The sequence below is a fragment of the Eulemur rufifrons genome, chromosome 21, assembly GCF_041146395.1.
Source record: "Eulemur rufifrons isolate Redbay chromosome 21, OSU_ERuf_1, whole genome shotgun sequence".
NCBI classification, from domain to species: Eukaryota; Metazoa; Chordata; class Mammalia; order Primates; family Lemuridae; genus Eulemur; species Eulemur rufifrons.
In genome coordinates, this window is record NC_091003.1 from 15,612,441 (window position 1) to 15,636,482 (window position 24,042).

The following is a 24,042-nucleotide window of genomic DNA, read 5'->3' on the forward strand; positions in this document are numbered from 1 at the left end:
GTTTCCATCAATTGCTTTCTTAAATAGGTTTTCTAAACTTTTTGATCTCTTTTCCCCTTTAAGAATACTGATAATTTGTAAGTTTGGCTGTTTTGTGTGGTCCCAGATGTCTCAAATTTTTTTTTCATTATTTTTTGTTCTTTTTTCCTTATTTTTGTCTGACTAGATTATTTCAAAAGACCTGCCCTCTGAGATTCATTCTGTTTGTTCTAGCCTGTTACTAAAGCTTTCGAATGTATTTTGTATTTCATTTATGAGTTTTAGGGGTTTATAGACATCAGCCTGGGGAAACAATTTACGAAGAACACCCCAAAGGCAATCACAGCAACAACGAAAATAAATAAATTGGACCTGATCAAATTAAAAAGCTTCTGCACAGCCAAGAAAACTATCACAAGAACAAACAAACAACCTACAGAATGGGAGAAAATATCCACATGCCACACATCCAATAAAGGGCTGATAACTAGAATCTATATAGAATTCAGGAAAATCAGCAAGAAAAAAATCAAACAACCCCATTAAAAAGTGGGCAAAGGACATGAACAAAGACTTTTCAAAAGAAGACAGACTAATGGCCAAAAAACATATGAAAAAGTGCTCCATATCTCTAATCATCAGCCAACTGTAAATCAAAACCACAATGAAGTATCACTTAACTCCAGTGAGAATGGCTTTTATCAAAAAGTCCCAAAACAATAAATGTTGCCATGGATCCAGAGAGATAGGAACACTTATACACTGCTGGTGGGACTGTAAGCTAGTACCTCTGTGGAAAGTAACATGGAGATACCTCAAAGAGCTAAAAGTAGAACTACCATTTGATCCAGCAATCCCATTACTGGGCATCTACCCACAGGAAAAAAAGACATCTGCACTAGAATGTTTACAGCAGCACAATTCACAATTGCAAAGATGTGGAAGCAGCCCAAGTCCCCATCAAAACATGAGTGGATTAATAAAATGTGGTATATGTATACCATGGAGTACTACTCAGCCACAAAAAGCAATGGTGATCTTGTATTATCCTGGATGGAGCTGGAGCCCATTCTACTAAGTGAAGTATCACAAGAATGGAAAAACAAGTACCACATGTACTCAGCATCAAATTGATAATAATTGATCAACACTTATGTGCATGTATAGTAATAACATTCATCAGGTATCGGGAAGATGAGAGGGGAGAGAGCGTGGTGTACACCATCTGGGGGATGGAAACGCTTGAAGCTCTGACTCAGGTGGGGCAAAGGCAATATATGTAACCTAAACATTTGTACCCTTGTAATATGCTGAAATAAAAAAAAATAAAATACAAATATTATGTATCTCCTTGGCAAGTTTCTCATTTATATCCTGAATTAATTTTCTGATTTCTTTACATTGGTTTTTAAATTTATCTTACATCTCATTGAGCTTCTTTAAAATCAATATTTTGAATACTTTGGCATTTCGAAGAGTTCTTGGGGTCTATTACTGGACAATTGCAGTGGTCCTTTGGTAGTGTCGTGTTTCCTTGCTTTTTCATGTTTTCTGTGTCCCTCTGTTAATATCTGTGCATCTGCTATAGCAGTCACTTCTTCCAATTTTTTGAAATCACTTTAGTAGGGGAGAATATTTTCCTGAACATATATGTATATATGTTGTTGGTTGAGTAGGACACTTGGGCTTTGATTTTGGGCCCCTCAGTAGTGTGATCTTTATATGATTTCTTCAGCAGTACACAGCGTCAGTGGTATCTGTGACTTCCTCAGTGACTTAGGGTTACGTTGTTAGTTGAGGCTGTGGTGAAGTTTTGCTGGGGACTTGGATGCCACTTGAGCCAGTCTTCAGGCCCTGGTGGTGGCAACAGTGGGCTGTGTGTGTCCGATTTCAGGCCCTGCTGCAGCTTACAGTGGCACCAGTGTTAGTGGGTCCTGGGGGGACAATTCTTGGGCCTGCAGGTGGCTTACGCAGAAGCTAATAGTGGGAGACGTGGTCCTGGCGTGTGGGCAGGTTATCAGGCCCCTGGGCAGCTGGTGTGATGAGATGGTGACAGCAGCAGCAGCGATGGAGCAACCCGCTGAGACCCAAAGGGTCCCTGTTGGTGTTGCTGCTGGCCGTGATGGGTGCACAGGATACTCTCCAGTCCCACAGCAGCCTGTTGCAGGATGGTGAGTACTGTCCCAGGTGTACCTAGGAGAGCCTAGTTTCCCTGTGCCTCCTCAGCCAGCTGATGGCTTCAGCTGTGTCAACCCAAACTTGGCCCAAGGGCAGGGTGTAGCTTGGCATGAAACTCTCAAAATGGTGCCTTGAGCCCAGGACTAGAGAGGGTAGGGCCCCTTGCAGGCAAGCAGTGTGGCAAGAAGCTGTGGGGAGTGCAATCCACTCACATCTCAGTCTCACAACCAGCCCACAGCACAGTGGTGGGGACCTTTCTAGAGTTGCATGGGAGCCCCCAGTCTCCGTTCTCCTTCCTCAGAACAGCACAGCAGCAGTAGCCGTGTCTGTAGATCCCCGGTATCTGGGCACCCAGCGGCAGGTGCTCGAGGCGTGGATGCTGTGGTATTGCACTTGGGTTCCCTTTCTGGAGCATCGTCTACGTGCAATCTCTAGGCAGCTGCCTATGTTGGGCCCAATGCCCACGGGAGTTGAGGGATTTGCCCGTAGCCAAGATTGTAAGAGCCTGTTTCATAGTGTGAAGACCTGGGGGGTTCTCTCCTACTGCTTTCCCACATCTAGCAGCTTCTCCCAGCTCCCAGCCAGTCCTCAGCCAGGCCAGCATCCCTAAACCCTCTCCTCACATGCTTTTGGTGCTTCCCATTCTTCTGGTTATACCTAGCTTTCTCTCCTAAACAATCCATTCAAAATGTGAGTCTCTCCTTCCTATTCTGGTTCCTCTTTGTAGAGGAGGCACATACTACGTGTGTCTACTCAGCCATCTACTTTCTATTTACTTATCCAGACTGTCCACACTATTCTTGCTCATGGTTCATTAGTTTCTGGCCTCAGTGATGCATTCATTCCCTGGCAGCAGTGTCTCCAAGCCTCACTTCTCCCACCCTCAGGTTGAGGAAAGGGGATTCTGTTATCTCTTAGGGTCCCCTGTGTATTTTCCTTACAAACCATGTTTATCTAATCAAAGCAATTTCCTTGTATTGTCTGTATCCACCACCACGCTGAGTTCCTTCCTTGTACATTCATTTTTCACATGATCCCAGCACAATGTTTGGCATATAGTAGGTCCTCAATTAAATAATGAAGAAGTAAATTAATGTCAACTCAACTCCACAACTGTAGGATACTCAGATGAATTCTGCATCATTTAAATCCATACTAAGTGACCACAGATGCCTGGGCTCATCTTTCTAAGATCAACTGTAATTTTTCCTGCACCTGACTAACCTGTCCAGACCCAGAGTGGGTTGAGTCTCACCATTTTTCCTCCTAACGGCTAACCTGCTGCCTCCAATTTCTGCTCCTTCTCTTTCCCGTTTTTTGTTGAAACGTAGGCAGAATGGTGTTGCACCAGGAAACCAGATTGCGAGCGAGATCAGAATAGCCAGGCTCTGAGTCAGGGGGAGAGGCTGTTGCTTCCTGTCGCTTTCAGAGGAGTTGGGGCTGTCTGATGACTGATGGCCAATTCCACCGGGCTCCCTCTGTCATCCCACCTTCAGGTGTGTTTCTGCGCTGGCTAGTTGTGAGATACCAATCCCAGTCTGTTGGGTTACAGTTTCATTTTTACCTTAAAGCAAGACTTTAACTGAAAACTTTAAAGGGCACTAAAAGAAGACAAGTTAGAGTTATTTGCTTTGCATACTTTGTGAGAGTCGTTCTGGTACCATGCCCAATGCCAGTGGCGGTACCAGGATGACACGCATCCTGGGAGAAGGTCACTGCGGATTTGACCAGGCCGATGGGAGGTGCTTGGGTACCTCCACCACAAAGTAGCGAGCATACACATCGGTGTGTTCGATTTCAGTCAGACATTTCACCTCATCTGATGCCTTTTCAGCCTTTGCCGAAGTTGGAGGTTACGAGAGTTTTACGGAGAAGTACATGAACGCCATCCCGTCCATAGTCGAAGGGGACAACCTAACCATCGACGCCAAGTGCTACACTCCTCAGGCGGACTCCTTCCACCTTTTCCGAGATCCTGTCTCTGGGGACATTCCATGGCCAGGAATGATATTGGGAATATTCATTACATCTCTGTGGTACTGGTGCACGGATCAGGTGAAGAGTGTGTGTGTGTGTGTGTGTGTGCGTGTGTGTGTGTGTGTGTGTGCGAGCGCACACGTTGATGATGTTCTTTCTCATCTCATAGAAAAGAATTTAATTTCTATTTTGTACACGCACCAGTTAAAGAGTCAAACACTTCTGTGAGGCTTGTTATAAAAACAGCTGCCCAGTGCCCCACTCTCTATCCTATGCGTTGTCCCTGGGAGGCAAACGCTTTCAGCTCTTTCAGTTAAGTATTTGGTATTTATTTCTATTCTCTAAATCCCTGTGCTCGGTGTGTGGTCTGGGACCCATCACCAAGGACATGGCCTTGGGGCTCACCAGGAATGAGCACTCTCAGACCCTATGACCCTGTCCAGACCCACTGAATCACAGTTTGCTCGTTAACTCGATCCCCAAGTGATTCCAATAAACGCTGTGTTGCTCCTTCTTGGATTTCCAGTTTTAGGATTTCTCTGTTGGCTTCTCTTTCAACCTCCCATTCTCAGTCCCACACAAGCACACCTCCCATCCCCCTCATCGTCCCAGTAGCTCTACAGCACAATTTTAGAGACCAGCATTCAGTTCTACCATTTTTTTTGAGACTTCTTGAATGTAATTCATAGCTGAGCCACAATGACATCTTCTGACTGCTTTTTCTTTAGCTTTTTATTTTCCATGGAATTTGTCATTCTTAATTTTTTTAATTTTCTCGGTAATTATCCCTCGTGAAGCACCAAACCCTCTGCAGATTGCCAAAATCTCCTCTCAGTGTTTGCAAACACATCAAGTATTCCCAGTCTGGCCAGGTTCCCTCTACGTTTGGTGCCCAACCTTATCTTTGGGATTCCTTTTTGCCTAACTCGGGTTTTATCTCCTTTTTCCAGTATCCCGTGTCAGGTGTTTTCTTAGATTATTCCTTATTTCAGGGCAATCAAAACCTCTAGCCAGTAGCTTCCTGAGATGGGCCCCACAGGAAGTAAATTTATTGTGAATTTGCATATTTGAAAATGTCTTCGTTCTAATCTTTCCTTATTGATAGTTTGGTCATGTGCACACTTCCAGGTTGGAAAGAATTTTCCCAAAGTCATAGATTCATTGTCCTCTGAATTCCACCATTACGGCTGAGAAGATGGAAGACATTCTTGATCCTTTGGATGACTGCCTTTTTCTCTCTAGAAGCTTGTCTTTCCTTTGTCCTTGGAATTCTGAAATTTCACCACCATGTACTACTGTGTGGATGTTTTTGTCCCTTGCAATGGGCAACTGTGATCCTGTTTAAATTGGTAATTGATGTCTTGGGTAATTTGGGCGGATCCTTTCCTTGATTTCTCCCATTTTGTTTTCCTGTTGGGACCTTCCACTTGGCGCTGGTCTTCCTCAGCTGTGCTCTGGTGTCCGTATCTTTTCTCCCCGTCTTCCATCTCGTGGTCTTTTTTGCTCCGCTTTCTAGGAGACTTCCTCGACTTTATCCTGCAGCTTTTCTGCCTTTGTTTTTATAATTTCAAAGAGCTAATTTTTTTATTGCTGAATATTCCTTTTTATAAGCATCTAGGTTTCTTTTCATTTTTGTCTTTTGAAGATTTTTTTTTTCTCCGAAGTGTCTGTCAACTTCAAAGGTGTAATTTCACAATTTTTAGCCTGTCTTGAATCAATGGTCACAGTTTCACTTTTCTCTATGTAACGAATTGGTTTTCCCCAAAACATCTACCAAAGGATGCATCATTTCACCATTGACTTGTGGAACCATCTTTATTATTATGTTTCATCCGTGGCCACCTGACTTACCTCCTGTAAGTGGCCGCATGTTCACCTTAGATCTGATGACCGGCTCTGCTTGCTGCTGACAGGGCTCCCCTCCTCACCTGTGATTGGTGCTGTACCTCCACCTGTCTGCTTCCAGCCCTCAGTCTACAAATGCTCTCTGCTCCCCCAACTCTGAATGATACCACTGCCATCCCTAATGGATTGCTTCTCCAAAGAGGATTAAGTAGAAAAAGGCATCTCTATTTTCTGGCATTCCTTGAGAAAGAAAAATAGCAGGCAGTCATGGCATTATGGGTAGAAACCCTCCATTGCTGCAAAATTCTTAGTTTAGAGATCGCATAATTTAAGCAGGAATTGTGATGTTATGTGCATTCTTTTTCCAACCATGACATCATTTCCAAGGACTATCGTATTTGATTTATAACCAGATGAAGTTTTTGGAATATTCTGAAGAATCTAGAAATCAATGTCTTGGTGATCTATTCTGATGGCTGCCTGACCGTGCCATTTCCATGGCAACTGGCTTGACTTCTCGAGGAGGCCATTGCCCCGTAACTGTAGGGAGATACTGATGATGTCTACAGTATTAAAGACATAACTGAAACACACAACTTGTGGTGGCATCAGTAGCGACAACTTTGCACCTGGCAGGGCACACTACTATTGCTGCATTGCAGCCTGGGAGCTGTGAACGTATTTTAATAGTAGCTAATGTGTATTGACCTCTATGTACCAAGGGTCTTACATACATTATACCAAATATTCAGAAAGCCTTGCAATGGGCCGGGTACGGTGGCTCACGCCTATAATCCTAGCACTCTGGGAGGCCGAGGCGGGTGGATTGCTTGAGCTCAGGAATTCGAGACCAGCCTGAGCAAGAGCGAGACCCCATCTCTACTAAAAATAGAAAGAAATCATACGGACAGCTAAAAATATATAGAGAAAAAATTAGCCGGGCATGGTGGCACATGCCTCTAGTCCCAACTACTTGGGAGGCTGAGGCAGGAGGATTGCTTGAGCCCAGGAGTTTGAGGTTGCAGTGAGCTCGGCTGACCCCATGGCACTCTAGCCCGGGCAACAGAGTGAGACTTTGTCTCAAAAAAAAAAAAAAAAAAAAGAAAGGCTTGCAACAGATAACCATATTTTAAAGATGAGAAACCTGAGATTCATAGAGGTCAAATACTGTGTAAAAGAAATAGGAATTCAAATCCTGTTCACACTCCAAAGCCCATTATTTTCCACCAACCATGACATCATTTCTTTATATACATATAAAATAGTTGTACCTATTTTGGGGGCACCTGAGATATTTTGATACATGTATACGATGAGTAATGATCAAATCAGGGCAATTGGGATACCCATCATCTCAAGCATTTATCTTTTCTTTGTGTTGAGAATATTACAATCCTTCTCTTCCAGCTATTTTGAAATATACAATAAATTATTAACAATAATTTCCCTACTGTCCTATTGAATCCTAGAATGTATTCCTTCTACCCAACTGTAGTTTTGCACCCCTTAACCAACTTATCTTCAACCCCTCCCTCTTCTTCCCTTTCCAGCCTCTGGTAACCACCATTCTACTGTCTACCTCTATGAGATCCACTTTTTTAGGTCCCAGATATGAGTGAGAACATGTGATATTTGTCCTTCGGTGCCTGGCTTATTGTGCTTAGCATAATGACCTCCAGTTTCATCCACGTGGCTGCAAATGACAAGATTTTATTCTTTTTTATGGCTGAATGGTTTCCCATTGTGTACACACACCATATTTTCTTTATCCCTGCATTCCCTGGGGGACACTTAGGCTGATTCCGTACTTTGGCTATTATGATAGTGCTGCAATAAACATGGAAGTGCAGAAGTCTCTTGTATATGGACCAACACCATTTTGTGTTGTAACATTAAACCCTGCGAAGAGACGCTTTTTGAAATCATCCCCAGGTTGCTTCATGAGTACGTCGTGTTCTCCCGGCAGGTCATTGTGCAGCGCTGCCTCTGCGGCAGGGACATGTCTCACGTGAAGGCCGCCTGCATCGTGTGCGCTTACCTGAAGCTGCTGCCCATGTTCCTCATGATAATGCCGGGAATGATCAGCCGCATCCTGTACCCAGGTGAGCCCCGAGTCCACATGGCCTCTCTTTTTTATGCTTGAATTCTGAGAAGTATTTTTAAGATGTTATAAAATCTTAACAAACTAGAAAATCAATTCTGGATGGAAGTAAAAGCAGAATTCCAAGTGGAGGGAACAGCTTGCACAGAGGGTCAGAGGCAAGAAAATTTGGCGTATTTGACATTCTGTTCCCGTATCTTTTTTATACTACATGCCTGTCTCGTAGACATTTGAGTCTGTGAGTCCTGTTTTCATGAGTGGCTTGGATTTAAGGAAGTCTAGAGAATATGGCAGAAGGGCACTTGGAGGATGGAGTAGAACTGGGCTCATTTGAGTTAGGTGAGCAGTAGTGGCTGAGTTTGGTGACATCTCTGACTAAGATGGTATTTGGAGATGCCCTGTCCCGTCTCGGTCCCTCTGAGACAGCTGGAGAATGGAATCGATTTTCACTGCTTTGGAACCAGGTTTGTTTGGGGCACATTAATTTCTGAGTCAGCTGAGAGTAACTGCTAGTGTTGAAATTTCTCCTTAAAAATAAAATTTCTGTCTTTATTATGAAAAGTAAAGGAAATATAACTGAATCTTACTTGGCTAATTAAAGACTTGTTTTTATTGAGGCAATCCATCAGATAACACTGAATGTACTTCGTGTTTTCTGAACTGGGTATCAGTTTATTTCACTGAAATCTGGTTAAAATGAGCATCAAGTGGGTGACATCACTTCTTATTGCAGCATCACGGTGTCATTTATAACGGTAACGAATGTATAGGTATCCAACAAATGGGGAATGGCCAAAGAAATCATTGCATACCTCCTTTGTGGAAAATTGCACACAAGAGACCGAAGATGATCTCAAAATGTGGGGAAATGCTGAGGCTACCACGTCAAATGTAAAAAAGAAGGCTACACAGTAATAGCTCAACAATCATGATGGTTATGCAACAAAAAGACATTTCTCTGGGGAAAAAGGATTAAAAAGGAATTAAAAAGTGAAAAAAGTTAATGCACCAAGGTGTTATTATTCTGGGTGATTCTTTATCAGTTTTCCCTGTCTATTATCATAATACTGTTTAAAAAAAAAAAAAACCATCGAGGTATCGCGCAACCACCACAGAGTTGAGTCATCGTCACACACGGGGCAGTCACGCAGATTGACCGTCACAAGTGACACCTCTTCTGAGATGTAGTTGAACAACCGTAGGCTAAATGTGACTGAATGCAGGACCTAACTTCCTGTTGTTGTCGTTGTTGTTAATCTCTGGAGTGTGGTGCTCCTGGAAGAATTTCTTCTCTTGTCATTTTTCTGGAGGCTGAGATCCCCTCCCCTGTTTGTTCTGCTGTTCTGGCTGAGCCACATCCCAAGGGGGGATCTTTGCCCCTTGGGTCAATGCAAGGAGAGCTACAGAGATGAGACCTTTATGGGTTGTGTTCTGGACAAAGAGGAACCAGATCCGTGGTATGGAGCTCAAAGTTGACTCTCCAATTTCCAGGCAAATGTTTTTCCTTCCCCCACCCATGATGGTACAACTTTATCTCTTGGTCCACCAGTTGTGGCTGTGCCTGTTTCAGCCTCACTGAGCTCACCTCTGAATCCTTCCTCAGACACGGTGGCCTGTGTCGTGCCTTCTGAGTGCGTGAAGCAGTGTGGCGTTGAAGTCGGCTGCAGTAACTATGCCTACCCAACGCTGGTGCTGGAACTGATGCCTGCAGGTAGGAAAACGTCCATGCTGCAACAGCCATGAAGGTCTGTCTATGGAAGGGCCTTGAGGAAGGGCGGTGGCATAATCTTTGGTAATTCTCACTTCCATTAATTCAGTTCTATTCATCAGACATTTCTTGAGCACCTTCCACCGGTCGCTGGCCCTGCGTGAGGCCTGGAGATTTCATAGACAAATCCGATACAGTTTCCATTAGAGTTGAGAATCCTTACTCCTTCACATTCAAGACGCTTCCAAGGAAATCAGGAACAATCTAAATGATCTCTTTGTCAATCAAAGAGTTGCATAGCCATAAACTTATAAACTCAGAAGACTAGAGGTTAACTATCCTGCTTTCTTTCATTCAGTGATACCAAAATAATAGATCTCAATCTAATTTATGAGTGTTCATTGAGTGCCTACTATGTGCCAGGCACTGCTTTGGTGCTTAGAAAATATCCGTGAAGCACGTACAAAATCCCCTAGCCCTTAGAACTCACATTCCAGTATCGTGCGATAGAAAACAAACCATACATATGAAATAAGTAAATTATTAGGAAGCCAGAAGGTGATCATTGCTGTGGTGAACAGGAACAGAGCCAGGTACAGAGCTCAGGACTGACCAGGTAATCTTGTACCTGAGGCCCATCAAATGTTGGCTAACACTTCTGTGACTTTTGTCCACCCGACACACAAGAGCATTTTCAGGAGGAGGGGAGCATGACACCACATACAACTCATCCACACTCTGTCCCAGGAGGTTTAGGGCCATCACTAATTGGCAGAGAGAAATGAAGGTTGAAGCTCTCATGATGGTTCAAAACCCTTAGCTTTGACCCACCAAAGCCTTCTTTAGCAAAAACCCCTGCTAAGCTTCTTCCCCTTCAGCTCTCTAAGTCTTCGGAAAGCCAAGAGTTCCTCTCCAAAGAAAGATGGTATGACACTATTTCCTCTCTTCTAAAATGAGGTTCCAACAGATGATCGCTAAGTTTATGTGTAGGACTAAAATTCTATACCGGATTATTCTCAGATCACCAAGAAATATGCAGGAAACTCCACATGCTGGTGTATGTTGATAAGTACATCACTTAATCAGTGTTTAGGCTGATACTTTTATCCTTGAACGGCTCTCTGGTTGAGCGAAGCCCTCATAGATCATTGTGTCCAGCCACTAACCAGTGCTTGTATCCTCTCCTGCCTCCAGGGCTGCGAGGCCTGATGCTGTCGGTCATGCTGGCCTCCCTCATGAGCTCCCTGACCTCCATCTTCAACAGCGCCAGCACCCTCTTCACCATAGACATCTACACCAAGGTGCGGAAGCAGGCGTCGGAGAGAGAGCTTCTGATAGCAGGACGGTGAGGGAACCCTGGTTTCTCCCTAGAATTCCCCTACAGAAGTGCAGATGTAAACGTGAACTAGAGCTCCATTGTCTTTGGCTTTGGTGAAAGTATACATAGAATCCTAGAGTGGAGGAGGGAACATTAGAGGACGTTTATTTCAACTTATGCCTTTCCAGATGCAAAAATTGGAGCCATACCTGTAAGCGAAATAGTTGCGCTTTCAGACTTTCAAATGCCTCTGATTATCTCTTATTTCTTGCCCTCCTCATACTGCTCTCCACCCTCATCTTCACGTAACTCCATCAGTGCTTTAATGGGGTATAACATTCCATCCCACTCTGATAAGCTAATGCATTGTCTCCAGTAGCTTCCTGGTAAAGCACCTGGAAGTGATAGATTAAGACATCCACACACTAACACAGAGGAGTTTATCAATTGCATTCATGAAGGATTGGACCACATTAGAAAGGGACAAGCTCATGGGAGGGACTAATTCCAAGACACTGCTGGGAGAGTTCAGTCCACCCAGGGGTCCCTGAGCAGCCTGGGAGCCTTGAAGACAGTGAAGTGGAGGGAAACTAGCAGAAAGAATGGAGAAATAGTCTCCTTTCTTCCCTTCATAGTTTTCAAGCAGACCCTGTATTGTCATAGCGTTTTGTAAAATGTTTTAAAAATTCAAGTAACACACACATACAGAAAGCATGTAAAACAGAAATGTATGGCTCAGTGATATATCACAAAGTGGGCACCCACCTAACTACCAGTCCAGTCAAGAACTGGAAATTCCCAGCACCCAGAAGCCCCCCTTGGGCCCTGTAACCCCAAAGCTAACCACTGTGACCCCAAATGCTATAGTTTATTCTTTCCCAGTTTCAGGCTATTATAAATAGAACAACTCGATATGTGTTGCTTGATAATGGCTTCTTTTGCTCGTGTTATGTTTGAGACATTCAGCCACGTTGCTATATAAAGCTGTAGTTTATTTTTTTCAATATGGCATTCCATCGTAGTAATAGATTAGAATTCATCTGCTCTACTGTTCATGGCTGGAGCACTTTTGTCTATGTCCCTTGAGGCACAGGGATATGTATTTCTGTCAAGTAGATTGCTACAAGTGTGCGTATCTTTCACTCTCAATCTTTTAAAATTTAGTGGTTCTGATTAGAAAGGAATGTGGGAAGAGATCTTAAAAGAAAAGAAACTGATTATGACTCTTGCAAAAATGATCAAATTGGTGGTGATAATAATTCCAAATGTGGTTAAGGTAGTAAGATAATGTTTGTTATCATTTCTCCTTTCATACTTTCCAGTTTTGGGTAATGCATTAATACTTATGTGTATTTTCTATAATGAAAATGTGTTATTACGTGCTTGTGGTTTAGCACTTGAAGTTCATTGGCGCCTCGCCAGTAGGTGGACTGGAAGCTGGAGCCCTGCTGTTCTGACCTTCACCTCAATTCTCCCCCTCCCCCACTCACTGAGCGGCCGCGCTGGCCTGGCCACAGTGGATCCAGGGTGGGGACGCTCTCAATACAGTCCACAAATACAGCGTCCGCAAAGACCAATCTTGGAGGGGCGCTGCCAGCTTTTCAGCGAAGTTGGTGTCAAGAAAAACCGACCACCCATTAAAAAGACTGTGCTTTGCTGGTGATAGTAATAATAGCTTTAGCAAATAAAACGCTTGGGGAGAGAACCCAAAGCCCTCACTTGGCCCAGATCTTGACTCTGGACAAATGCTGTAGGAGGAGGGAAACAACAGTAAGACGTGTGTGTATCTGTGGCAGAGAAAGTGCTAACGGGTACTCAGGGGACCCAAGATGCAGTGGTCCCACTAATGAATGATAAATTACTGACTTTTTCTTTTCCTCTCTCTCGTATCAAATGCCTACTATCTCCCAAAACACACATATGGAAAAAACAAAACAAAACACATACATTGTTTATATTCCTGCTTCATGGAATTTATGCCTTCGTGGGGAAGATAGTCCGTAACCCCGCTGCTCGGGGAGTCCCCCTGAGGAGGTGGCGTTTGAGCAGAGCCCTCAGGAGTGTGGAGTGGGTCCCACGGCTCTCTGGGGAGGAGCAGCGAGTGCTGTCTTTGTCCCGTGGTCACATGTGTGGTGTGTTTGAGGACAATGAGGAGTGAGGTTGGCCCGTGAGGAGCAAGCGGGAGAGTGACAAGAACCGAGGTCAAGAAGGTGGCCCGCAGCAAAGCCATGCAGGGACATTTAAGCCAGAACAGGACTCTGGAGTTTATTCTGCATGTGACAAGAGAACAACAGAAGCTGCATGAGCTGGGGAGGGACAGGCTTTGCTTTCCAATGATGATAAAAACGACAATAGTGGGTATAATTTATTGAGTTCTTATTATGGTTAAGGCATCATGCTAAGACTTTTCGTGGTTTATCATATTTAGTTGTTGCGACAATGCAGATATTTTGTAAAGTTTAAATGAGACATTTGTGCTTCAGTCTCCTGCCCAAATGCTTGTTCCTCCCTCCAGCCCACCAGAGCTTCTCTGTTTCATGCGAGCAAGGGAGATGATGACCTTTTTTGCACAATCTAGTAAATTGTGTTTGTTTATTTTATTCATTGAATATTACACAACAAACACAGAGACAAGTGGGCTTCAGAAAGGCAAATAAGTCCTGCTCCCTGGACCTTGGGAGCTTCTAGCAGGCTTTTATGACTTACCAATATTTTAACCAATTCTTTCTACCTGCCAGAGTGTTCAAGTAATAAAATGCACACGTTAGCATTTCTTGCCCATTCACTGCACATTCTGGGATCGAGTCTGTGTTATTTCTAACCTACGCAAACTGGCTTAGTTCCCTGCAAGCTAGGAAAAAGGCAAAAATGGAAGTCTGCTTTCTTTATCATTCAAAGAATTACTGGTTAATAGAAATAGCGTGGTGGTGATTTCCGATTGATATACATCACATTAGAGACTCATTAATCAACTGGCGACACCTGAACTGTTTTTAGATATTTCATCTCAGAGATGAAGCTATTAGGACTCATCATAGACCAGCAATTGCTTTATCGGCACTTTGGTAACATAAAATCATTAAGCATGGTGTGGGTTCTTGTAAGGTCAAGGAGCGTGGCTGTCTTTGGAAAACCAAGAAGTGGCAACAAGAATGAATCCAAGAACTAAAGCACAATGGAAGTGCCTGTGATGGTTTTGCTTAACACGTAAATCATTTTGTTTCCTTACCAGGATATTTTTTCTCATAATGACTGCCCTCAGCATCCTGTGGGTTCCACTCGTACAGGTATTTCGAAATGGACAACTGATCCATTACACAGAATCAATTTCTAGCTACCTCGGGCCTCCAATTGCTGCCGTCTTCCTGCTGGCCATCTTCTGTAAAAGAGTCAACGAGCAGGCAAGTGAACACTGAGAAACACCTTTCCCTGCTGGGGTGAGAAAAATTTTTTTCATTGTGGTATCAAAATGTATTCTTGTGCTCTATTTTACAAATCACAGCACATGTCAATTTCAGCTGAGGTCAGTCACAATTCTTGATCCTTCCTAAAGTACAAAAATAATAGTGTTATGTTCATGGTAGAGTGTTTATATTTCTTACAAAATACTCTGTACGGGCCGGGCGCGGTGGCTCACGCCTGTAATCCTAGCACTCTTGGAGGCCGAGGTGGGTGGATCGCTCAAGATCAGGAGTTTGAGACCAGCCTGAGCAAGAGCGAGACCCCGTCTCTACTAAAAATAGAAAGAAATTATCTGGCCAACTAAAATATATATAGAAAAAATTAGCCGGGCATGGTGGCGCATGCCTGTAGTCCCAGCTACTCGGGAGGCTGAGACAGGAGGATCGCTTGAGCTCAGGAGTCTGAGGTTGCTGTGAGCTAGGCTGACGCCACGGCATTCACTCTAGCCCGGGCACCAAAGCGAGACTCTGTCTCAAAAAAAAAAAAAAAAAAAAAATACTTTGTACGTATATGGCACAGTGCTGAAGAACACAGGTTTGGGAGACGGATTGCCAGAGCCCAGTCGTGGCTATACCACCTAGCAGTGCTGTGACCTTCAGCAAATCACTCGACTCTCTGTGAAATGAAGATAATGATAGTGCCTACCCTATGGGATTGCTGTGAGGATTAAATGAGATACAATATGTGAACTATGGCTGGGTGCGGTGATTCACACCTGTAATCACAGCACTTTGGGAGGTCAAGGCGGGAGGATTGCTTGAGGCCAGGAGTTCATGACCAGCCTGGGCACAGTGAGACCCTGTCTCTATGAAAAATTAAAAAAAAATAAAATAAAAATTAGCCAGGTGTGGTGGTGTGTCCCAGGAGGCTGAGGCAGAAGGACCCCTTGAGCCCTGAGTTTGAGGTTGCAGTGAGCTATGATCATACCTCTGCACTCCAGCCTGGGTGGCAGAGTAAGACCTTGTCTCAAAAAACTTTTTTTGCTATGTGAAATGCTTAGAAGAAAATCTACCGCTCTAGAAAGGGTTCAAAATATGTTTACTGCTATTATGATATACATAATTGACTGATTATAGTGGATCATGTACATTGAATCCCTTAATTGTTCCTAGGTACTAGCCTTATTATTATAATTTTCAAATAAGGATCCTGGGCGGAGAGGTTAATACCTATGTGCTTTTCATGTGTTACTTAATATCAGTAAGTGGGGTCCTGGCATTCGGACTTGGGTCTTCATCCATCCAAAGCTCATACTCTTAACCTGCATGAAATACTGTTTTCCTAAAGCATAACATCTTGCTCAGGAGCACAGGGGCGTATCTGTCCACCCCCCTCAATGTCTCAGAGAAAAGAAACATTTTCAATTGTCAAGAGCTTGATAGAACTCTCAAAGCTGGCCAAGCACAGTGGGTCACGCCTGTAATCCTAGCACTCTGGGAGGCCGAGGCGGGAGGATTGCTCAAGGTCAGGAGTTCAAGACCAACCTGAGCAAGAGTGAGACCCTGTCTCTACTAAAAAATAGAAAGAAATTATATAGACAACTAAAAATATATATAGAAAAATTAGCCAGGCATGGTGGTGCATGCCTGTAGTCCCAGCTACATGGGAGGCTTATGCAGGAGGATGGCTTGAGCCCAGGAGTTTGAGGTTGCTGTGAGCTAGGCTGATGCCACGGCACTCTAGCCTGGGCAATAGAGTGAGACTCTGTCTCAAAAAAAAAAAAAAAAAAAGAACTCTCAAAACTACCTAATATCTGCTCTGAAGATTGTGTAACATAATTCATAGTTCTGTTTACTCTACAAAATCAACCATTAAGTTTTTAAATCTATCTATAAAATAAAGTCAAGGCAAACTTCAGCTTGGGTCAATGTAGATAGTAGTGTCCTGGAATTGGAGGACCAAGAGTGCCATGGTATTTCAAGACCATGGAGAGCAACATGCCACTCATACACACATTAGCAACTTTCTCTTTTGGTAACTGTGTGCTCAAGGTTAACCACTTGTTGGTCCTTTATTGAGAAAGCAGGCAAGATGATAATTATGACTCACTTGAATGAGCTTCTCATCTTTTCTAGACGCTCTGATTTTGTTTTTGTTTCTGTGCAGGGAGCGTTCTGGGGTCTCATCGTTGGACTTGTGATGGGCCTTATTCGTATGACTGCAGAGTTTGCCTACGGAACAGGGAGTTGCTTGGCTGCCAGTGACTGTCCCACGATTTTCTGTGGCGTGCACTACCTGTACTTCGCCATCATTCTCTTCTTTGGGACCATACTGGCCGTCCTGGGAGTTTCCCTCTTAACAAAACCCATTCCTGACGTCCACGTGAGTAGATGAGTGATAGAGATATGCTCAATTTAAAATAAGGGTTCCTGGCCTTCTAAAGCTGCTGCTACCGTAGGAGTCCCAGGCAAGGTCTTCACTGCACCTCCAGGGCTGCAATAAACCGAGGAGAGTATCATCCGGTCATTCAAATAAACAAAAATTTGCACCTAGCACATGCAAAGCACCAGTGAATTAACAAGTAAGGAATTGGAGAGATGTTCACTATAAGGTACATAAAATATCCCCTCCTCACTAACAATAAGGTTTTTTGAATAAATAAAGCACTCTTTGCACAATGTAAAAAAAAAAAAAAGTGAGGGATTGGGAAGTGGGCATCTTACTTTAAAAGCTTCGCAATGCAGCTGGGGCATAATCTGCACCGTTGTTACAGGACACCAGGAAGAGAATAATTAGTGTTGCCTAAGAGACTGGGAAAGACTTCACAGAAGAGCTGTCACCTACGCTGTGCCTGCTTGGGGCCAGCAGGATTTCATACACAGCATGAACACTGACACAGAGACAAAAAAAAAAAAAAAAAAAAAAATTAAAAAGCACACGGTACCAGGGCGAAGGAAAATAAAAAACAGAATAATTAGATGCATTTTTTTGCCTTTCAAATTGGAAAAAAAATGTTTAATATGAATAATGTCTAGTGTTGGTGATGATGTAAGGAAATGCCCACAGTCCAGAACTGCTGGTGAGTATATACATTTTATCACTTGTAGGAGGGCAATTGGGCAGTATTCGTCAATTTTTAAATTCTTATACCTTATGAGTCAACAATCCCACTTTGAGGAGCTTACTATATAGAAATGTTTATAGGCTAGGAAAAATATATGTATAAGGATTTTCTCAGCAAAATATTTCCAAATGGAAAAAAAATGGGGACAGTCCAATTTTCCATCACAAAGGGAATGAGTACACAATAACAGTGCGTTGAATATTATGCACTATTTAAAAACATGAGGGCACTCTATTATTTTCTTTGGAAAATATCCATAGTATAATTAAGTGAAAAAAAAAAAAACCAAGTGCAGAATAACATAGTATCGTATAATAGCACTTTCTGGAATAAAATACATGTAAGCCTATGAAAGTTTGTCTAAGCATAGAAAAAAATCTTAAAACATACATATCCAAAATTTTCAACAAGAGGCATCTCTGGGGGTGGGGGATAATATAGGGGCCCAGCAAATATTAATCACTTTTAAAATATAAATAATGCCTATATATTAATATTGTTTGAATGTGTTACTAGCATGTATAACTTTTATGGTCCTTTGCATGTATCACTTATAATCTTTGAAGCAATGCCTATTCACAGATTTCCTTGAAATATGAGTGGCCAGTAGATTATGTGTGGATAAGAAACCTGGGCCGGGCGCGGTGGCTCACGCCTGTAATCCTAGCACTCTGGGAGGCCGAGGTGGGCGGATCGCTCAAGGTCAGGAGTTCGAGACCAGCCTGAGCAACAGCGAGACCCCGTCTCTACTAAAAATAGAAAGAAATTATATGGACAACTAAAAATATATACATATAGAAAAATTAGCCGGGCATGGTGGCGCATGCCTGTAGTCCCAGCTACTCGAGAGGCTGAGGCAGGAGGATCGCTTGAGCCCAGGAGTTTGAGGTTGCTGTGAGCTAGGCTGATGCCACGGCACTCACTCTAGCCTGGGCAACAAAGTGAGACTCTGTCTCAAAAAAAAAAAAAAAAAAAGGAAACCTGAAGCACAGGGTGGTTTAAATTACTTTACCAAAGACAGGTCACCAGAGTTCATAACTAAATATTTACACTGAATATTGAGAGTCGAATGAAAGAACACTGAACAGCATATCATAGTTTTCAAAGAAATAAATTCAAATGTTAACCTCATTTTTGCCGATCAAAATAACCATAATTTATTATTACTTTTTAGAAAAAGATTTTATCTGAAGGACCAGTGAGACCATTTCTCTAATTTATGTTTATGTTTGTTTATTAATATACTGCGAGTTTTGAACTTTCAAAATGGACTGATAGGATTAATAGTTATTTCAGAGTAAGTCGTGGAAAGCGTTGTGGACCTAGCCCAGCAGGGCAGAAATGAGGTTTTGCCGGGACGATAGCTTTTCAGCAAGACCAGAAAGTATTAATACTTGGTCCAAGTTAAACAGGAATTATTCAAGGAGTCCCAAGAAGAGAGTTTTAGCAAAGAAAGTGGATTTAATATAAGAAATTCTATGAATAATAGCTTATGAAGCTATGATTAGGATTCCTAGTGGTAAGATAAAAGCATGTTTGCTATGTCAAGCACAAATAAGAAAGCCAATTATAAATTCTAGCAAATCTGTACAAGAAATTTGTCATGAAACAAATTCAAATGCGGCATGACTTTGAGAATATGGTGGATTATAAATTTAAAAACCCATTGATACTTGAAACAATTTCTTTAGAATGACCCAGAGCTGGTATTCACTCGTTGTATCCAATCACATGTCTTGGATCGATGGCCAAAAACAAATTAAAAATAAGATACCTTACAGCATAAATGCTATTTATTTTCAACTTATTTAATCCACATAGAGGCTAAGCATGGAAATCTTCATTATATTTACAGAAAACAGTTAAAATTCTATAAAGTTTGACAGTTTAAAATAATGGTATCACGGACAGCAGTTTGGAGATGGGTTAGGACGGGGATATGTAAGAGTATTCATTGCAATTGGAACTCAATAATAATATCCAGATACTATGAAAACATGATGTATCCAGAAACAGAGCTTAAGATATTTTAAAAGTTATAAAAGTAACCACCAGACAAACTGAAAGAAATAATGAGGTAGCTAATAACAGTTGGATGATAAGGAAAATGAGCGAAGCAGGGGTACAATGTAGGTTAGCTAAATCTTTCCAACTTTTCTGAAATTATATAATCAATCCAGAAGTAGGAGTTTTAAGCCAATTATAGTTTTGAATAACTACCAGAAGAATTAAAAGCAGAGATAATGTAAAACAGGCATGTGTTTTGGTGAGTGAGTGGGGTAGGACACCTTTTCCTAGTGATCTGTGCTCTCCTGTGAAGTTTGATTTTTTTTTTAAGTATGATAATAAAAGGTACCCTTATAACATTGCAAACATTTGCCCATCACTGATGTGCCTGTGTGTGGTCTCTGCTCAGCTGTATCGCCTGTGCTGGGCTCTTCGGGACAGTACAGAAGAACGAATCGATTTAGATGCAGACGAGAAACAGCAGGAAAAAACCGATGATGGTGCTGAAGAAGGTAATATCTGGTTTACATTTGGTTTTCCTGTAGGAACTCTGTGCATGGCTTGGTTTAATGGTTTTCTTTTATTGCCACTAAATTCTGCTTCTAAAAAAACTGTTAGATTTATGGCAAACTGAAATTTTAAAATCTTACCTTTCCGACAACCAACACAACCCATGAAATCCATCGAATCATCTGCCTGTCCATCCATACTTACTGAGATGTCAGTCAATTACTGTTCCTAGTTACATACAAGGTGTTCGATCTTGATTAACTGCGATCAAACATCCAGCCCCACCTTCTCTCCAATCTTATTGCTCACTGTTCTCTCCAATACACCCTCCATTCCAGGGAGGAGGGTTTTTTTCACTTCCTTACACACTGCAAGCTCCATAGAATATTTATACCTTCTCTCCAAGAGAAAAATATTGCCTATTCTTTAAAACTAAGTTCTAATCTCACTTCCTTTATGAAAATTTCTCCAGCATCCATCCCCAGGGCTCTTTGTTTACCTAATATTTTTAAACCACTGACAAGGTTCAGCACTTCATGATACGTTGTTTTGAACTGTACACTAATTGCTTTTTTATTTTGGTTTTGGTTTTTCAAATTGAAGGAAGAGCCAATGCTTTCTACTCCTTTTGATTTTTTTTTATATCAGTGCTCCTGAGTACAACTGGCCTAGAATTTTCTTTTTTTTACTTAACCTTTGGTTTTCGTATTAAGATCACAGTGTTATAAAATAAATCAGAATTTAGCCCATTTTTCCATCTTATGGAAATATTTCAATAAGACTGAAATGGTATCTCCACTGAATTTTGATATTTTGCCAATCATAATACCACTAGGGTTGTGAGGTGGGGGTAGCATTTCTTAACTAATTATTGAATTTACATAATGGCTATAGAACTATTTGGAGTTTCCATTTCTTCATTGATCAGTTTTTTAAATTATATATTTCTAGGATTTTGTCCATTTAATACACATTTTAAATATATTGTCATAAAGTTATTCATGCTACTTATCTACTTATCCATCTTGACTGCCTCTACAGCTATATTTTCCGTTAAATTCCTAATATAATTTTTTGTGATTTCTCTTTTCTCTTGATAAATCTCACTAAGACTTATCTAGTTTACTTTTCTCAAAGAACCAACTTTTGGCTTTATTACTTTCTATTTTCATTTGTATTTCCTTCCATTTTCATTATTTGGGTTTATTCTGTTGTGGTTTTTTTTTTTTTTTTTTTTCTTTTTTTCTCTAACATAAGCTGGGTATTGCTTCATTGATTTCTAGTAAATCTGGAAATTTGATTTTCTTCTTTTCTAATGTCAATAACTAAGGCCATATACATTTCCCTCAACATGATATTTTTGTTGTACCTCACAGATTTTAATTTATATGATTTTCATTATCATTTATTTCTAAGTATAGTCTCCAGTATGATTTTTCATTTGAGTTAGGAGTATTCTTTAACTCTTCCAATGCTGCAACAAAGCCTTATACATAAACCTTTTTGTATTTTTGCCAGTAAACCTTTGGGATAGATTTTGAGAAATGTGATTGTTGGGTCAGAGGATTAATGCCTATGCAATTTTGCTATGTACTACCAAATACCCTTCCGTAGGAGCTGAATCATGCCTTCCTACCAACAAGGTATGAGACTACCTGTTTCCACGCAGACTCACTCACATAGTATATTGTGAAACTTTTGAATTTTTGCCACTGATAGATGAGAAATGATATCTCAGTAGAGTTTTAGTTTAAATTTCTCTTTTTGCGTAAGCTTACAAGTCATTTGTCTTTTTTCTTTGAACTGTTTATTCATCTCTCTTATGTTTACATGGGGCTGTTAAAGGTCTATTCTCTACAGTTATTTATATCTATTTAATATAGTTACATATCAAAGACATTAAATCCTTTCTGATACAATATACAAGAGTTTCCCCCGTTGGGTCACTTATTTTGACTTTGTTTATGGAATTTTATGCCATGCAAAAGTTTTCTACTTTTAAATATTCAAATTTATCTACGTTTTCTCAGGAATATTTTCTACAATTTGTCTAACCCTTCCAAGTGGTGTATTCATTCTTTCCAGTAATCGGCACTACATTGACAAGGATTTCTAGTTTCCATCTTTTGTGGTCGTTTGTTTTTATCCTTCTACGTTTCAGATTATCCTGAGAAATCTCGTGGATGTCTCAGGAAGGCTTGGGACTTGTTCTGCGGTTTGCAGAAGACAGGACCCAAGCTGAGCAAGGAGGAGGAGGAAGCCCTGAGGGAGAAGCTGACTGACACGTCTGAGAGGCCCCTGTGGAAGATGATAGTGGACGTCAACGCCATCGTCCTCCTGGCCGTGGTGGTCTTTGTCTATGCCTATTTTGCCTGAACTCTGTCTGAACCACTAGAATAATTAGTAATTGTTAATAAGTAAGCAAGGATTAATATTATTGATTTTCATTTTACGGTTTGTTGTGCTGCCAAAGGGGAATGAGCAGTTGGTGATATTATCTAATGAGATGACTACAGATGCGAGTTTTTGCTTTTGCTGTTCCTTTGTGTCAGTAAAGAAAAAGAGCTAATAATTTATAAAACCAGTGAAGTGGCCCCATGTGTATGTAAACTAAACCACAGAGTTCTCAGTTCTTTTTTTCTGTTTTATTGAGGTGTAATTAACAAATAAAAATTGTATATATTTAAGGTGTACCACGTGATGACTTGGTATACACATCCATTGTGAAACGATTACCGTAATCAAGTTAATTAATACATCTACCACCCCACATGGTTAATGTAACTGTGTGTGTGTGTGTGTGTGTGTGTGTGTGTGTGTGTAGTGAGAACAATTAAGATCTGCCCTCTTCGCCGGGCCAGGTGGCTCACACCTGTAATCCTAGCACTCTGGGAGACCAAGGCGGGTGGATCAATTGAGTTCAGGAGTTCGAGACCAGCCTGAGCAAGAGCGAGACCCCATCTCTACTAAAAATAGAAAGAAATTATCTGGCCAACTAAAATATACATAGAAAAAATTAGCTGGGCATGGTGGCACATGCCTGTCGTCCCAGCTACTCGGGAGGCTGAGGCAGAAGGATCGCTTAAGCCCAGGAGTTTGAGGTTGCTGTGAGCTAGGCTGACTCCACGGCACTCACTCTAGCCTGGGCAACAAAGCGAGACTCTGTCTCAAAAAAAATAAAATAAAAAAATAAGTTGCATAAGAAATACATATCCATTTTATTATCATGAGAATTCAAACAATGCTCTTTGGTTTATATAATTAAATATAATACTCTCCATTGATAAACCTCTCCTCTCATCTACTCTCACTAACTTCCCAGAGAAATAACTCTTAACAGTTTAAAGCATATATTCCAGGAATTGTTCTATCCGTTTATAAACATACACATATTTTTAGATAATGCAGTCTGGCTTTATGTGTTATTCTGTGATTGACTTTCCCACATAAAACATATCTTGGAGATCTTTGTCTATCCGTACACATAGATCTTGCTCATTCTTTTTAATAGTTGCACTATTGTTCCATAGGATGGACAGAGAATGACCAGATACGCCAAAGTTAGGCAAGCACGAAAATGAAGTTTATCGAGGAGAGAAAGATAGGATTATAGATCAAGAGCAAGACACAGGTTTGCAGAGCATGATAAACACACCACGGATGACGACCAGACCCATTGTCACAGCAAAGGGAGAGCCAACGGAAGGGCACAAAAAGAGACTTAGTTGTGGTCTGCATCTTATTTTACAGTGCTGAGATTGGGACCTCCCTCATGGTTCAGAGGTCACCATGGAACCACCATGGAACCACTTTGATTGGACAATTGGGAGTCACATGACCTGAGACTAAACTACGCGTGTAGGTTGTTCTAGTTCAATTTCCAGACTCTATGG

At 41.6% G+C, this 24,042-nt stretch overlaps 1 protein-coding gene across 2 annotated transcripts in view; it reads left to right on the forward strand.

Moving 5' to 3' along the window:
• Nucleotides 1–22,574, forward strand: part of SLC5A4 (solute carrier family 5 member 4) — a 44,454-nt gene extending 21,880 nt beyond the window's left edge. Inside the window, exons 8-15 of one of the 2 annotated variants that reach the window (XM_069497332.1) lie at nucleotides 3,992–4,212; nucleotides 7,946–8,081; nucleotides 9,684–9,791; nucleotides 10,983–11,133; nucleotides 14,339–14,507; nucleotides 16,675–16,890; nucleotides 20,049–20,151; nucleotides 22,311–22,574. In XM_069497332.1, the coding sequence (XP_069353433.1) occupies nucleotides 3,992–4,212; nucleotides 7,946–8,081; nucleotides 9,684–9,791; nucleotides 10,983–11,133; nucleotides 14,339–14,507; nucleotides 16,675–16,890; nucleotides 20,049–20,151; nucleotides 22,311–22,525 (1,319 nt within the window). In that variant the 3' untranslated portion in view covers nucleotides 22,526–22,574. Of the gene's footprint in view, nucleotides 1–3,991; nucleotides 4,213–7,945; nucleotides 8,082–9,683; nucleotides 9,792–10,982; nucleotides 11,134–14,338; nucleotides 14,508–16,674; nucleotides 16,891–20,048; nucleotides 20,173–22,310 lie in introns of both variants that reach the window. The other variant, XM_069497333.1, reaches the window with a different exon arrangement.
• Nucleotides 22,575–24,042: the final 1,468 nt, after the last annotated feature.